The sequence below is a fragment of the Anguilla anguilla genome, chromosome 9, assembly GCF_013347855.1.
Source record: "Anguilla anguilla isolate fAngAng1 chromosome 9, fAngAng1.pri, whole genome shotgun sequence".
Classification (NCBI taxonomy): Eukaryota; Metazoa; Chordata; class Actinopteri; order Anguilliformes; family Anguillidae; genus Anguilla; species Anguilla anguilla.
This window is the reverse complement of record NC_049209.1, coordinates 52849172-52864829: the sequence shown is the minus strand read 5'-3', so window position 1 is coordinate 52864829 and position 15658 is coordinate 52849172. Positions and strand designations below refer to the sequence as shown.

At 45.7% G+C, this 15658-nt stretch overlaps 1 protein-coding gene across 2 annotated transcripts; it reads left to right on the top strand.

Moving 5' to 3' along the window:
• The first annotated feature begins 1280 nt into the window (after positions 1–1280).
• Positions 1281–15625, top strand: LOC118235783 (aldehyde dehydrogenase family 3 member A2-like). 2 transcript variants are annotated; one of them, XR_004766918.1, is made up of 12 exons: positions 1281–1485; positions 2506–2677; positions 3071–3302; positions 5542–5627; positions 5819–6027; positions 6235–6352; positions 8288–8429; positions 8856–9022; positions 10214–10313; positions 10736–10974; positions 12778–12879; positions 13570–15625. XR_004766918.1 is itself a non-coding variant. In XM_035433572.1 (11 exons), the coding sequence occupies exons 2-11, from the start codon at positions 2516–2518 to the stop codon at positions 13582–13584; spliced, it is 1470 nt and encodes a 489-aa protein (XP_035289463.1). In that variant the 5' UTR covers positions 1282–1485; positions 2506–2515; the 3' UTR covers positions 13585–15625. The 2 variants fall into 2 exon arrangements, 1 of the variants encoding a protein (XP_035289463.1); XM_035433572.1 differs by lacking the exon at positions 12778–12879 and having other exon boundaries at positions 1282–1485.
• The last annotated feature ends 33 nt before the right edge of the window (positions 15626–15658 follow it).

The window sequence follows — 15658 nt, the reverse complement described above, 5'->3', positions numbered from 1 at the left end:
GCTCCCAACGAGCTGATTGGTACCTTGCATTACATTACATTACATTACATTACATTATAGGCATTTAGCAGACGCTCTTATCCAGAGCGACTTACACAACTTTTACTTAGCACTTTACATTGTATCCATTTATACAGCTGGATATATACTGAAGCAATGCAGGTTAAGTACCTTGCTCAAGGGTACAACGGCAGTGTCCTTACCCGGGATTCGAACCTACGACCTTTCGGTTACAAGCGCAGTTCCTTACCCACTGTGCCACACTCCGTCTGCATGGCAGCCTTTCACCGTTGGTGTGTGTGTGTGTGTGTGTGTGTGTGTGTGTGTGTGTGTGTGTGTGTGTGTGTGTGTGTGTGTGTGTGTGTGTGTGTGTGTGTGTGTGTGTGTGTGTGTGTGTGTGTGTGTGTGTGTGTGTGTGTGTGTGTGTGTGTGTGTGTGTGAATGGGTGAATGAGAAGCATCAATTGTAAAGCGCTTTGGATAAAAGAGCTATATAAATGCAGTCTATTTACCATCTAGTACTACGTGTATGTAACATGTATGTAATACTCTTTTGTGCATGCATATTGCATATGTTTGATTGGCACTGTTTGATTGACACTAACACCCTTATTTCATACCTGCTATACATTTCCTTTGCACACAACATGTTCTCTCTCTCTCTCCATTTCTGTTTCTCTCTCTTCCTGAGCTAAACTGTGCTCCATTCATAACCCTGCTCTCTCTCTCTCTCTCTCTCTCTCTCTCTCTCTCTCTCTCTCTCTCTCTCTCTCTCTCATGGTGTTTTCACAAAACAATGACAGGTCACCATACAATCACGTGGGATCTCATTCATTCTTACTCTTTCCTGCCTTACAGTAATATTACTTCTAATGCAACATTGCGGGTGTAGCCTAGACGATCAAGGGAAATATTTATTTTAAATAAACACAATTAATAAGTGAACAGGCATGGTACATGTTTGGGTAGCCTAATCAGTAGTTTGTGAATTGATCAAAATTATTGTGACACAATGTGTATATATGCGTTGCAATCAACAACCTAAAGTTGAAAAATATCTGCAGTGGTTGCGGATTTTCGTCCAGTACTAAACGGTAGACCTCGTACACAGGTGTAGCACAATGTCAGATACAGTTTATAATCCGTTTAGTTATAAGGGTTTACTTGAAACGCTTTATCCAGCAATAACCGCAAGAGCCGGAACATATTTTGAGTGACATATCTACCGACGAATCGCTGCGTCGCTTCTGAACAAGATGGCCGGCCGTGGTGTCTAATTCCAAGTTTGCGTCTCCGGTTACAGCATTGTTAACGGAACAGTTCCCCCTGCCTGAAGCTATCTGGGGCAGCAGAGTTTTAGAAAATACGGACAGGGGTCATTTTGTACGGTATTTGAGCGCATAAAACGTAGGAGATTCAGTTGGTTGGGAGACGCAAATCGCTAACTAACGTTACAGTTCCATATCCCCATAAAGGAATATTTAAGGTAAGAAATAGCCAGTACGGCTGCGTACAAATAACAGGACCTGTTCGTTTTACGCATAGCTGTGGTTGCTTTATTGACAGTGTTGTAGGCTACTTCTGTTCAACTACGCTTGGAGGACTGGATATAGGCTACGTATGATGTAACCTACCCATCGCGTGCAAGTAGTTGTTTCTTTGTAGCTGTCAAACCTGGAGATAATCATTACTGTTGGCCGTGGTATAATGAATGTTGATAACCAGCTGTTATATAGAATCGCACGTTTAGAAACTGACAGTTCGCCGGTCTTACTTTTTCAAATAGCTCGCCCGATTTCCAAAATTCATTCAGAACTGCGAATTATTATCGTTGAGTTTTTGTTTTGTGGTTTGTCCTGTCACTTGGTTAACAGTTTGTCTCCGGATAAGGACGTACGTGTAAAATGCAAATTAAGCAAAAAAGCAGAATACCCATGATGCCGCGATCTATTTTGTGAAACTCGTGTTGTGTTTGGGCAACACATTTGTTGCCAGCAGTGACTACATCACATCTCGCCGGGCAAGTGCTAAAGTTAAGTGCGTTGCACCATGTAAACTCGCAATAGGCATTATGTGCAATAGCAGGAAGTTAGTCTTCGGCTTGTTTTTCATCGCTCCCTGCTTTAACATATTGTAAAATAGCCTAAGCCAATTTATGTGATATGTAGTTACCTCATTCCTCGCTATACACAGGAGTGATAGCGGACTGGACACACCTCTCTGGCAAACAGTGTTACACAGTTGGCATACAGCTTTTTTTTCTCTCCAAAGGTCGAGGTGCATTGTTACGGTTTAAACTAATATGTAATAGGAACATGCTGAAATTTAGTAATTTAGCAAAAAAAAAAAAAAAGCTAAAAGGAGCATGCGCTCTATTTATTTAACTTTTAATGAATATTTAAATAAATAAATAAATAAATAAATGGTCCTGATTGATGGATCGTTTAGTGCCATTACGCAGCAATGTTATAGCGGAGCGTTTGATGTGTGTGTCGCACATGCGCAGTTTGGGAGCCATGTCTCGGGAGCAGCAGGCGGTGGAGCGCGCGCGCAAGGCCTTCCTCACGGGACGGTCCAAGCAGCTGGACTACAGGATCATGCAGCTCAAGTCGCTGCAGCGCTTCCTCGTGGAGAGAAGCCAGGAGATCTGCGATGCGCTCAAGAAGGACCTCAACAAGGTGAGCCAACGCGGCAGCTGACCCACTGGGGTGCCTGTGTGCTAACCGTTTTTAAGAGAAGAAAAAGTCACTCGCAGACCACCTGTAGATACACGAGTTTGGACTTGCCCACCCTCCATCCCCCCACGCCCATTTTGGACGAGCCACTGTCTTTCACTGCATTCCTTTTTTGCGGGGGGGGGGGGGCTGTCTGTCTGTCTGTGTGCATTTTAATGCATGTCCTGTGGGAGGGGGGCTGTCTGGCTGTGTGTGTGCGTTTTAATGCATGTCCTGTGGGAGGGGGGCTGTCTGTCTGTGTGTGTGTTAACGCGTGTCATTTCGGGGGGGCTGTCTGGCTGTGTGTGTTTTAACGCGTGTCCTGCGGGGGGCGCTGTGGATGTCGTCCCGGCGCAGAGCGAGCTCGGCACGCCGCTGTACGAGACGCTGGGCCTGGAGAGCGAGATCGGGCTGGCGGTCAGCAAGCTGAAGGAGTGGGCGGCACCGCGGCCCGTGGAGAAGAACCTGCTGACGCTCTCGGACCAGGTGTTCATCCAGCCCGAGCCGCTGGGCGTGGTGCTGATCATCGGCGCCTGGAACTACCCCTGGGCCGTCACCCTGCAGCCCCTCATTGGCGCCATCGCCGCAGGTGCGTTTCTGGAGCCCCCCCCCCCCCCCCCCGGGGTGGGGGTGCGGTAACTCCCCAGGACTGGGGGGGGGGAGGGGGCTTTTAGTCCCTCTTTATGTCTGTTAAAATGACGGCCTGGTTTAAGCAGGGTCCCTTCAGACCAAGGCTGCCCGTCCCTGTTCCTGGAGATCTATCGCCCTGTACGGGCAGCCCTGCTCTAGCTGTTAAATGAGGTGCGCTTTGTTAGGGTTGGAATGAAAATCTAGGTTCACTAGTAATAATAAGGTAATACGGTTTAATAAGGCTGACAAATTCCCTGTCAGTGTCAGTGACTCTTGAGTGTATCTTTTCAGTGACTTTTGAGTGTATCTTTTCAGTGACTTTTGAGTGTATCTGTTCAGTGACTTTTGAGTGTATTTTTTCTGTCTGTCTTTTCAGTGACTTTTGAGTGTATCTTTTCAGTGACTTTTGAGTGTATCTGTTCAGTGACTTTTGAGTGTATTTTTCAGTGACTTTTGAGTGTATTTTTTCTGTCTGTCTTTTCAGTGACTTTTGAGTGTATCTGTTCAGTGACTTTTGAGTGTATCTTTTCAGTGTCTTTTGAGTGTATCTTTTCAGTGACTTTTGAGTGTATCTTTTCAGTGACTTTTGAGTGTATCTGTTCAGTGACTTTTGAGTGTATCTGTTCAGTGACTTTTGAGTGTATCTGTTCAGTGACTTTTGAGTGTATCTGTTCAGTGACTTTTGAGTGTATTTTTTCTGTCTGTCTTTTCAGTGACTTTTGAGTGTATCTGTTCTGTCTGTCTTTTCAGTGACTTTTGAGTGTATCTTTTCAGTGACTTTTGAGTGTATCTGTTCAGTGACTTTTGAGTGTATTTTTTCTGTCTGTCTTTTCAGTGACTTTTGAGTGTATCTGTTCTGTCTGTCTTTTCAGTGACTCTTGAGTGCATCTGTTCAGTGACTTTTTGAGTTTATCTTTTCAGTGAGTCCTAATCATTTATTGTTGTGTAACTCCCCTGTTATCGGCAGCGAGTTAAAGGGCGCTGACTGGGGCGGGTCTGAAACGTGCACTTTGCTCTGAGGGCCCTCTCTGCTCTCACACTGCTAGCGTACGCCCGGGCGTAGACAGACTCTCCAGGCTCTCAGAAAACAGGTGTCTTAAAAAAAAATGAACCTGTCATATTTTTGGACACACCTCCGTGTCTTAATTGAGGACAGGACATTTTGCTGTTGCTTTCAGCACAGTCTGTGTATGAAAAGTCTCGCTTTGTAACACAAAAATTAGTAGCACAAAAAAAGCCTGTGGGATATTTACGCATCGTTTCTGAGAGTGCACGGTGGGGAGCGCACGGTAGAGAGTGCACGGTGGAAAGCGCACGGTGGGGAGCACACGGTAGAGAGTGCACGGTGGAAAGCGCACGGTGGGGAGCGCACGGTAGAGAGTGCACGGTGGAAAGCGCACGGTGGGGAGCGCACGGTAGAGAGTGCACGGTGGAAAGCGCACGGTGGGGAGCGCACGGTAGAGAGTGCGCGGTGGAGAGTGACTCAGCGATTGTTGCTGTGGAGCAAGGCGTTAGCTGAACCACAAGCTTATCTCCAGTGGTTGTGATGTCACAATCGATGTTTGAGGGAAAAGCGTTGTTAGTGGGTGAGAGGTCCATCGTGGCACTGTGCTGAGGCAACAACAAACTGACCATTGCCAAGAGAACTAATCGCTCGGCTCACCCAAAAAACAAAGGTTTCCTTGGTGGTGCTATGTGAGGTCTTTCCGTCGTGTAATTCCACTGGTGTCTGTCAGTCTGGACAGGGGTTATCGCCGTAGCAACAGTGGGATGTCCAAGGTCAACTGCAGTATTCGACTCAGTGGTGTCGTGTGTAAAGATAACGACTTGCTTGAGTGAGTGAGTGAGTGAGTGAGTGAGTGAGTGAGTGAGTGAGTGAGTGAGTGAGTGAGTGAGTGAGTGAGTGAGTGAGTGAGTGAGTGAGTGAGTGAGTGAGTGAGTGAGTGAGTGAGTGAGTGAACCCTACCCTAACAAAGGTTACCATTTCCCACTCTCATATTCTAAAGTGGGATTATTTTTATTGTTCACATGAGTATTTTTCCCATGTTGGGTGTTCACGTGGTTTTTGGACTCATGGTTTTTGAACATGTGATTTTTACGTAAGAGTATCACCAATGTAAAATGCATAATCACATTAATATAAAATATTATAAACAAATCTAAAATATATATTTTTAAAATCATTCTTCCCTCCCCAGGTAATGCTGCCGTAGTGAAGCCCTCGGAGGTCAGTGCTCACACGTCTAAGGTGATGGAGGAACTGCTCCCCGTTTACCTGGACAAGGTAAACACCCCCCCCCCCCCACCTTACCTGAGCTGTTACTGAGCCTTTAGGAGACTGGATACAGTTTCCCTTTGACTGTAAATGAGCTGTGTATGGATTTACTTAATTTAGCACACGTGTGTGTCTGTGCATGTGCCTTATTTTCTGTGTGTGTGTGTGTGTGTGTGTGTGTGTGCATTTGCATGTTTCAGGAGCTGTATCCCGTGGTTACCGGGGGGGTGCCAGAGACCCAGGAGCTGCTGAGGCAGCGTTTTGACCACATCTTCTACACGGGGAACCCCGCCGTGGGAAAACTGGTGATGGAGGCCGCCGCCCGTCACCTGACCCCCGTCACCCTGGAGCTGGGGGGGAAGAGCCCCTGCTACATCGACAAGGACTGTGACATCACAATCGCCTGCCGGTCAGACACTGCTACTATATAACTCAGTAATGTACGGTAATGACACATAATAGCTCAGTGCAGTTGTGATACACTGTAACTCTGTAGTGCAGTGTTGATACATTATAACTCTACAGTAATAATGCATTATAACCCTACAGTCCTGATGCATTATAACTCTACTGTACTGATGCATTATAACACTGTGTACTACCCTGTTACCTGCAGACGGGTCACCTGGGGAAAGTTCACAAACTGCGGCCAGACCTGCATCGCCCCCGACTATCTCCTGTGTGAGCCCAGCATCCAGGACCGTGTGGTGGAAGAGATTGGCAAGTGTGTGAAGGTCAGTATTCCCCCCAAATCCAGGGGTACACCTGAGGCCCCCCCCCTCCCCACTGTGTCTGCACTGGTACCAGCAGCTTTCACTAATGATTTAAGATTTTACTGATTACTAGGGGTCCAAGCAGTGAAGCTGGTGGAACCCTATTGTATCTGTTAGGATTATTATCATTCTTATTTTTCTCCGATAAAAGTGTCTGAGGCTCAGCAACCATAAGTCCTGGAGCAACCAAATTTGGCAGGTGGGTTCCTATGGCCCCCCACTACTCAGGCACTACAAATCACCTATGTCGGCCAGATGGTGGCGCTATAACAAAGGGTCATATTTTAAAAGACCATAACTCCCACACCACAACTGAAAATTTTCTTATCTGCCAATGTCTAAATAAATAATACGGTAGGCTACTCTGCGAGCAGCATGCAGGTCGCGAGTTGATATTTCGTCTTTTGTTTCATTTTTTCTCAATGTCGTTTTTTCTCAATATTATTTGAAATGTGTATTTATGTATTATTATTCTATCTGTCTCTGAGGCGCTCTGATCTTGTTTTTGTTGTGTTGGCTGAGGGCACTTTCACATTTGTGTGTGTGTGTGTGTGTGTGAGGAGAAAACATAGTTCCCACGAGATCTCTGATCATTCTCGCAACATGGGGGCGGGGGCAAACTTATAATAAGGGCTGCACACACAGCCCTCTAAACCATTTCTCTTTGCATTTGTGCCTCAACTAAGGATTTTGAAAATGACCACCAGACAGAGGCATATATTTTCTGCCACTGAGGTTCACAGATCACAGATCTGTCACAGATCTTGGAGGGTGAAAGTGATTTAGATGACGATATGTCTGAGACTGAGGATAATGTTGAGGAGGACCCTGACTGTGTGGCATCCTCCTCTGATGATGAGAATGAAGCCTATGAGATACCACATTCTGCTCCTCCTTTTGTTTCTCAACCACCACTAAACCGTCCTGTCATCTCTCAACCACCAAAAGACCCTCCTGTCATCTCTCAACCACCAAGAAACCCTCCTGTCATCTCTCAACCCCCAAGAAACCCTCCTGTCATCTCTCAACCCCCAAGAAACCTTCCTGTCGCCTCTCAACCACCAACAAACCCCCCTGTCATCTCTCAACCACCAAGAAACCTTCCTGTCGCCTCTCAACCATCAACAAACCCTCCTGTCATCTCTCAACCACCAAGAACTGACATGTTTACTTCCAAAAATGGAGAACTACCATGGTCTGGATCCCCAGTTGAAAGACAGGGTAGACTTAGTGCTGGTAATGTCATCAAAATGGTTCCAGGCTCCACCAGATATGGTAGCAGTCATGTACAAGACATAAAGTCTGCATTTGAACTCTTCATAACACCATCAATGCAAAACGATATTCTTGAGATGACAAACTTAGAGGGGAGGCGTGTGTATGGTAACAATTGGAAAGAGCTGGATGTGACCCACTAGCAATCCTATATTGGGCAGGAGTGTACAAGTCAAAAGGTGACACTGGTAGGGCAATTTTTCCAGCTACAGTGTCTCTGGAGACATTTCATGTTTTCTCCCACATTATACGCTTTGACGACAGGGAATAAGGCAGGGACGACAGGAGCGTGACAAAATGGCACCTATCTCGCTTGGACCGCTCCCAACGCTGCTTGTGGCTTTAATTTATAAAAAATAATTAAAAATATTACATATTTTTTATGTCTACTGTTAAAACAGTTAAAGCTGTTCTAAATGGTAAATTATAAAAAGAAAATTAAGAAGAAAAGATGGCTGAAATTTGGTCCTTGAATTTTTAAATGGGGGAAAAGTGCTTCTTCATCCAATATATGCAGAAGCACCTGTGGCTTGTGTGCTACAGACCTTCTCTTTTGATGTAACAGTTGTCTTAACGCTGGGCTGTTTTTATACTGTCCTGGTTTTGTGCTCGTTGTCTCAGGAGTTCTACACGGAGGACCCCAAGGCCTGTGAGGATTACGGGCGCATGATCAACCAGCGGCACTTCAGCAGGGTGCTGGGGCTGATGGAGGGCAGTACGGTGGCCCTCGGGGGCCAGAGCGACGAGGCGCAGTGCTACATCGGTACGAGAGCTTTCAGGCGCAGTGCTATATCATGACACAGACTGAGTCACGGTATTTTTTTTTATTTTTTTATTTTTTTAAACTTGGTGTTCTAGAACTCCGTCGCTGTCAGTAACCAGTACTGATTGTGACGTCAGCATTAGAACGCTCAGCTAAGAACGTTGTAATCACGCGTTTGTGACCTCACACGTTAAAGGGTTACACAGATCTCTGTCTGTTACAGAGTTCTCTCTGTTTATAGTCGGGTTTTTAACATAGTAATGAGCGGTTTTAGGCATGGAGAACCGGTTGAAACCAAAACCCACAATTAAATCTGAATTTGCCTCGCTGGGATTTCAGATAGTTCCAGCCCAAAATGGCTGCCAAGCCCAGATCCATTGAGCTTTGTGATGCACACAGTAATACCTCCCCCCCCCCCCCCCCCAGCCCCCACGATCCTCCGGGACGTGCAGCCGGACTCCAAGGTGATGCAGCAGGAGATCTTTGGCCCCCTGTTGCCCATAGTAACGGTCAGCGGGCTGGAGGAGGCGATCCGCTTCATCAACGCCAGAGAGAAGCCGTTGGCCCTGTACGTCTTCTCTCAGGATAACAAGGTAACACACCTGCACCTGTAGGACAATACAACACACCTGCACAGTGAGCTCACACACCCACAGGAGAATTATTGGCTGGGGGTATTGGAGGGGGCATTGGCTGGGGTCTTTAGCGGGGGGGTATTGGGTGGGGATATTGTTTGGGGGTATTGGGTGGGGGCATTAGCAGGGGGTTTTGGGGTATTTTGGGGGGCATATACCCCTAAGTGAGTCATCATGTGCTGTTTTGATGGCCAGAGCCAGCCCAGTTTGCTCAGTGTTTGCTGTTTGTTGAGCGCGCCAGGTTAAGCATCTCACTGCAGACATTAGCCCCGCCCCTTCCTGGAAAATCACACACAAACATGGACAGGAGCCAGAAGATCCCCAGTAACAAGTCTTATGTGCAGGACCCATATCTCTCTACTGCACTGCACTACTGACTGGGCCTTTCCACAGCTTGATTAAAAAAACTGAATGAAAGATTCACTTCCATTCGTTTAATCCCAGTGGTCACAACTGCGACCACAAATACAATTTAAACCAAGTCTCACAGACTTCTCCTGGATTGCTGGTATTACAAGCAAACCTGGGGGAGAATGAGATTAAATGGGTTAAAGGTTTTGGCAATGCCAATGTTCACTTATCATGCAGATAGACCCCATTTGAATTTGAATCTGACCCTGAATTGTGCTAGAAAAGCAAAGGCAGCAAATGTCAACAAACACAGCAAGCAGACAGACAGATAACTGAACTCTGTAGAGGGAAAAGGTGGGGGGGGGGGTGAGGAATGCATGTGTGTCTATTGAGAATCAGATTAGTGATGCAGTGCAATATTGCAAACACCCAACATTAAAGATTGGCATGGCAAGTATTTAAGCTATGTTTATTAGAGGACTGTTCTTATACACAGGCTTAAGTGCTTACCGCTGGTAATGGAAAGCTGATTTATATCTCTCTCTCTCTCTCACTCGCTTCCTCTCTTTCTCTCTCCGTCTCTCTCACACACGCACGCCCCATCCCCCCTCTCTCTCTCTTACTCTCTCTTCCTCTCTCTCTCTCACCCCCTCCATCTCCTCGTTCCTCTTTCTCTCACCCCCTCCATCTCCCCCCTCTCTTTCTCTCACCCCCTCCATCTCCCCCCTCTCTTTCTCTCACCCCCTCCATCTCCCCCCGCTCTCTCTCTCTCTTCCTCCCTCCCTCTCTCCTCTCCAGCTGATCAAACGTGTTATCTCGGAGACCTCGAGCGGTGGGGTCCTGGGTAATGACTGCCTGGTTCACTTCTCTGTGAGCGCACTGCCCTTTGGGGGTGTAGGTGAGTGACCCCATTTTCTGTGGACTGTGGTACCTTTTGAGCTCCACTTGTTAGCTAGTTGTTATACATGTTTTAAAAGGTTCCTTTCAATTAAAAAAAATAAATAATAATAATTAATTTTATTTAAGCTGGTGAGTCTCACCAAGATTAGAATTTCTTTAAGAGAGACAATTCACAGTAAGTTAGTTAGGAGTGCACGCAAACAGTTTGTTCAAGTAGTGAATGGAAAGTGAAGTAAAGTCATGTAATTGGCAGCTGGGCCTCCATTTATGGCTGCTGCAGGCTGTATGCACCCTGGTACAGAGCCTACCAGCATCTGGAACTGTAAAGGAGAGGATGTTTGTAGTTTTCTGTGAATACCAGAGTGTTGACGATGCTGTTGGCCTCCCGAGCTGAATCTGTGTTTTTGGCGCCCCCTGCAGGCAACAGTGGGATGGGCAGCTACCACGGGAAGCACAGCTTCGACCAGCTGAGCCACCTGCGCGGCTGCCTCATCAAGTCCCTGGGCATGGAGGGCGTCAACAAGATGCGCTACCCGCCCCACACGGCGCAGAAGCTGAGCTGGGCGCGCTTCTTCATCCTCAAGCAGGTGGACTTCGGCCGCCTGGGCCGGCTGGCCATGTTCGCCATGCTCACCGTGGTCGCCGCCGTGCTGATCCAGGTGAGGGCGATGGGGGGGGGATCCTGATTGGCTGAGGCCTGTCAGCAGCCTGGCTTGTTTCAGGGATGTGCCAGCTTTGATTTAAAAGCTGTGAGGTCACAGATGTGACATTAGAACGTTAGAACATTCTAACGCTGATGTCACAATCGCTGCTGGTGACTGAAGGCAGTGAGGAGTTCTAGAACACTGACTTAGAGGCTGCTCACATGACACTTCGTCATTCTTGCTTAAACTTTATTTGTAAATAAGCTCTAGCAGTGCTAGCTGAATTGCAGCGTACGCTCATGAATACGTAAATATCAGATGCGGAAAACCTCACAGTAACATTGTGTTAATGTTATTATATGAAAGCGGGCCCAATATTAATTTCATTATTATAATCACAGCTGAAATGGCAGCAGGTATGCAATTAAAGATCATTTACCCTGCCAGGTTTCTTTCCTTAAAGAGCCGTTGTTCTCTCTGGGACAGTAAGCACTGTCTTGGAACAAGAACGGGTAAATTTGAGAAGGCTTAATTGGCGCCACTGGATCTGACTGTTCTAAGTTTGCGTACAGAGTGTTCCGCCAAGGAGAGAGAGAGAGAAAAAAGAGTCCCTGTATTTGATCGCCACAACGACTTACTGGGCACTACTGCTGTTCAGATGGGTTGAATTTGGGCCCACAGATATGATTGGGTGTCCCAAACAGCCCAGAGATATGATTGGGTGTTCCAAACAGTGAGAAATTAGAAAAGGGAAATGAAACCATGTTGAAAAAAGTCATGTCAGCAGAATTTTTTAAAGGGCCAGCAAATAAGCCATTGTAAAAAAATAGTGCAGTGACCATTCCATTTAGCAGTGAATTTGCCTTGATTTTTCCAGCCATACCATTATCTCTGTGACTGTCAGTGGCTGCTTTGCCTGACTGAGCATGCTCAGGAATGGGAGTCTCTAATTGGCTTCAGGCTGATAGAGGCAAAGTAGCCGTCTGTACTGGTGATTTTGCCAGAAGTTGAATACCTGTGTAGGTAAAACACCCCCCACTCCCCCCCAGGTGTGTAGGAGGTTATAGAGGTCAGAATTCCAGGTAAAATACCCCCCCCACCCCCACGCCGCCAGGTGTGTAGGAGGTTATAGAGGTCAGAATGCCAGGTAAAATACCCACCCCCACCCCGCCAGGTGTTTGGGATGTTAGGATTCCAGGTAAAATACCCCCCCCCCCCCCACACCCATCAGGGGTACTTCCTGTGTGAACAGGGCTTTTGAGACGTGACTGTAGGCCGCCCGTGTGTGAGTGGCGGTCTGTTGCTGTGGCTGTGGTAATTACAGACACAATAGGCTTTTATCCACAGACAAAGCCCTGCTAACTCTAGGGAATCAGGCCCCGTGGCTTACCAAATTCTTCCTTTTTTTTTTTTTCCTTCAAGGTCAAACTTCGAGAATTTCAGCCTCTCTTGTGATGTTATTCATGCCCCCAAATCATGAGCCAATCAGAGACAGTGGGGGTGGTTTACTGGACCTATGTAATGATGTTTTTGAAGAGAAACTCATCCACTTGTTTCTGTTATTTTTTGTTCAAGTTGGCATTAGCTAGCCAGTAAATTTGCGAGTGAGATTCGTACACCACAAGAGATGTAAAGAATCAAAAAGGACCACGCAGCTAGCTGCAGCTCAACTTTGTCATCACTAGACATAATCTAAAAAAAAATCTTTTATTTAATGTTCTTGACGATTACACTTTGGATGTATTGTGTTGGCTCCCGTAAATCACATGACCCTGGAGCCTGGTCATGCTTCACAGAGCTCCCTTTGTCTACGTCCAGACAAACCACACAGTGTCTGCTGGGTAATCCGCTAGGACGGAGTGCGGCACAGTGGGTAAGGAACTGGGCTTGTAACCGAAAGGTCGCCGGTTCGATTCCCGGGTAAGGACACTGCCGTTGTACCCTTGAGCAAGGTACTTAACCTGCATTGCTTCAGTATATATATCCAGCTGTATAAATGGATACAATGTAAAATGCTATGTAAAAAGTTGTGTAAGTCGCTCTGGATAAGAGCGTCTGCTAAATGCCTGTAATGTAATCCAACCTGAAAATGGCTGCTTTAATTGCTCATAATGCCCCCTGTTCTTCCTCGCCAGACTCCTCTGCTTTTCTCTGCATGCCCTTGAGTCGCGTGCAGTCACATGTCCTTTATACAGGCACCTGATTGGTGCGAACGGACCCCCTGGGGGAAGGAATGTTTCCATTGTGATATTTGGGATGGCGGTGGTGGTGGTGGTGGTGGGGGGGGGGGGGAGCAGGCAGGTAAGTAGGTAGTGTTGACCCTGCTCTCATCTCTAGCATCTGGAAAGGGGGGTTACGCTATGTCCCAGTGGTTTCCTGCAATTTGATTGGTTCTAGCTTGTTTAGCACAAGCTCACTATTCATCAGGAGAGGTCAGCTGACCATTGGCTTATTAGCAAAGCCCATTCCTATTGGCTGGACTTAGTGCTGTAAGGTTATGAGCAGCCTGGTTTGGCTCATAGTGCCATAAGGTTATGAATCTGACTGGTGAGTTTGGGGGGGTGGGGCATGTGTTCTGGGTTCTGATTGGTGGTGTTGTTTGCTTTGCAGAGGTATTGGCAGTGAGGGGCTGTTGCAGATCTGCGCAGATGGACTCCGGCTGCGCAGTGAGATTTGGGGCCCGCGGCTGTCTTGACCACACAGGCCTTACCCAGAAACCTCAGCTGGGCTACTTTATCGTCTAACTGCTGATTATTTTATCTACCTTACCCAAAAACCTCAGCTGGGCTACTTTATCGTCTAACTGCTGATTATTTTATCTACCTTACCCAAAAACCTCAGCTGGGCTACTTCATCGTCTAACTGCTGATTATTTTATCTACCTTACCCAAAAACCTCAGCTGGGCTACTTCATCGTCTAACTGCTGATTATTTTATCTACCTTACCCAAAAACCTCAGTTGGGCTACTTTATCGTCTAATTGCTGATTATTTTATCTACGGCACTTGATGGAGTTTTTAGTTTTAACCTGTTAGCTCAGGTTGTTTTTTTTTTTTAAATAGCATTTATTTCCATTACTCTGCAAATGGATTTAGTTTTAATGAAGGAAAAGAGCTGAAGGATGTTGCCTTTACTGGATTCACAGTTATTCCAGTAATGGCTGCTTAATGGGGGTACTGGGGACCCTGTATATGAAGTTCTGTAGTATTTGTGTCTTCACGTTTCAAAGCTCAGGACCCCTAGTGAAATGTGATTGGCTAGGTCTCCCTGTCATGTGACCAGAGGACATCCTGTTGTGTAACTGGAGGTCTTCCTGTCCTGGGACCAGAAGTCTTCCTGTCATTTGGCAGTAGGACTTCCTGTCATGGGACCACGGGTCTTCCTGTCATGTGACTGAAGGTCTTTGTGTTATGTGACTGGAGAACATCCTGTCATTTGGCCAGAGGCCTTCCAGTCTTTCCCAGCCAGTTAGAATAAGCCTTGGAAATTTGAATTAATGCAGGGCAAAAGCCTTTGCCCATAAATGGACTTCCTGATCAATGGTGAATTTCTCTATGGGGAAAATGAATGGGAGATTAACATAATCATCCCTGTCACATTCTGTGATTCGAACTGGCATTTAAAACTCGGATGATTTTGTCCACACACATTTCTCTCTTAAATGGCACTGGATCCACTGAATTTCCCGCCGAAACAGTTATTTCCGTTATGAGGCCATTGCAGCTAGTCAAAGGTAACATTAGCCAACGAAGATATTTAAATAAACTACTCAAATAAGGAGAATTACTAATGAGAACAGTAACAATAGTAACTATAGCAACAATAAAGATATTGAAAATATATACAACTATTCAAAATAGGAAAATATAATTTTTTACGCCAACAGGTAATAGCAAGCGGTTCATGTGTGTGAGTGGTAGCTCGAGATGCAGCCCAATGTGTGATGTCATAGTTGTGCGATTGGCCATCAAGGGTGGGGCTTACCATTTAGGCTTTAGAATTTTGGTTTTGCACCAATTCTTTTTTAGATTTAAAAAAATGGGTGAAAAGCATTTTTTTTTTCATATGCAAACATCCAAATGTGTCATGCATTGTTTTGAAGGAATTTTTTATCCAGAAGTCTCGAAGATGCTAACAAATCTGAAGGAAATGACAACATGACTTGTTGGGTCTATATCATCACAGAACTAGAATAGAAGCACATGGACAACTCTAATGAAGGAACATCAGGTTGAGTTTTTCCAGCCTTTTCTGAAGTAAAACTGAAATAATTGTAACGGATACCTCACGCAATTCACACTAGATATGTATGGACATACATATGCATATTCAGTCAGAATTATGTTGGAAATTCATATTCAGTCAGAATTATGTTGCTAATTCATGTTTACATTTTTGATTGAAGTGCAGGAATGGGTCAGTGTGAATGTGCACTAGCCATTATGAAATGCAGTAAACTGTGTACTGTATGTATTGCCATGGTAACATTTTATTTCTTGTTAATTCAGCAATTTAAAAATAATGCTCACAACATAGCTGCTGTTTTATGGAACGAACATTTTAATTATTTTGCTGAAATGACATATTGTCTGAAAATCACCTGACATTTACAATACTGTGATTATATTCTATTGTTTGCAAATAAAATGTTAGTTTGAAACGTGAATCTGTTATTTGTGTGCGTGTGCGTGTTTGCATG

What these genes read in the sequence shown, in the direction of transcription:
- LOC118235783 (XM_035433572.1), top strand. Translation starts at nt 2,516, where the DNA reads ATGTCTCGGGAGCAGCAGGCGGTGGAGCGCGCGCGCAAGGCCTTCCTC. An exon ending in CATTGGCGCCATCGCCGCAG is followed by an intron (nt 3,303 to 5,541) that starts GTGCGTTTCTGG and finishes TTCCCTCCCCAG; the next exon opens with GTAATGCTGCCGTAGTGAAG. An exon ending in AGATTGGCAAGTGTGTGAAG is followed by an intron (nt 6,353 to 8,287) that starts GTCAGTATTCCC and finishes TCGTTGTCTCAG; the next exon opens with GAGTTCTACACGGAGGACCC.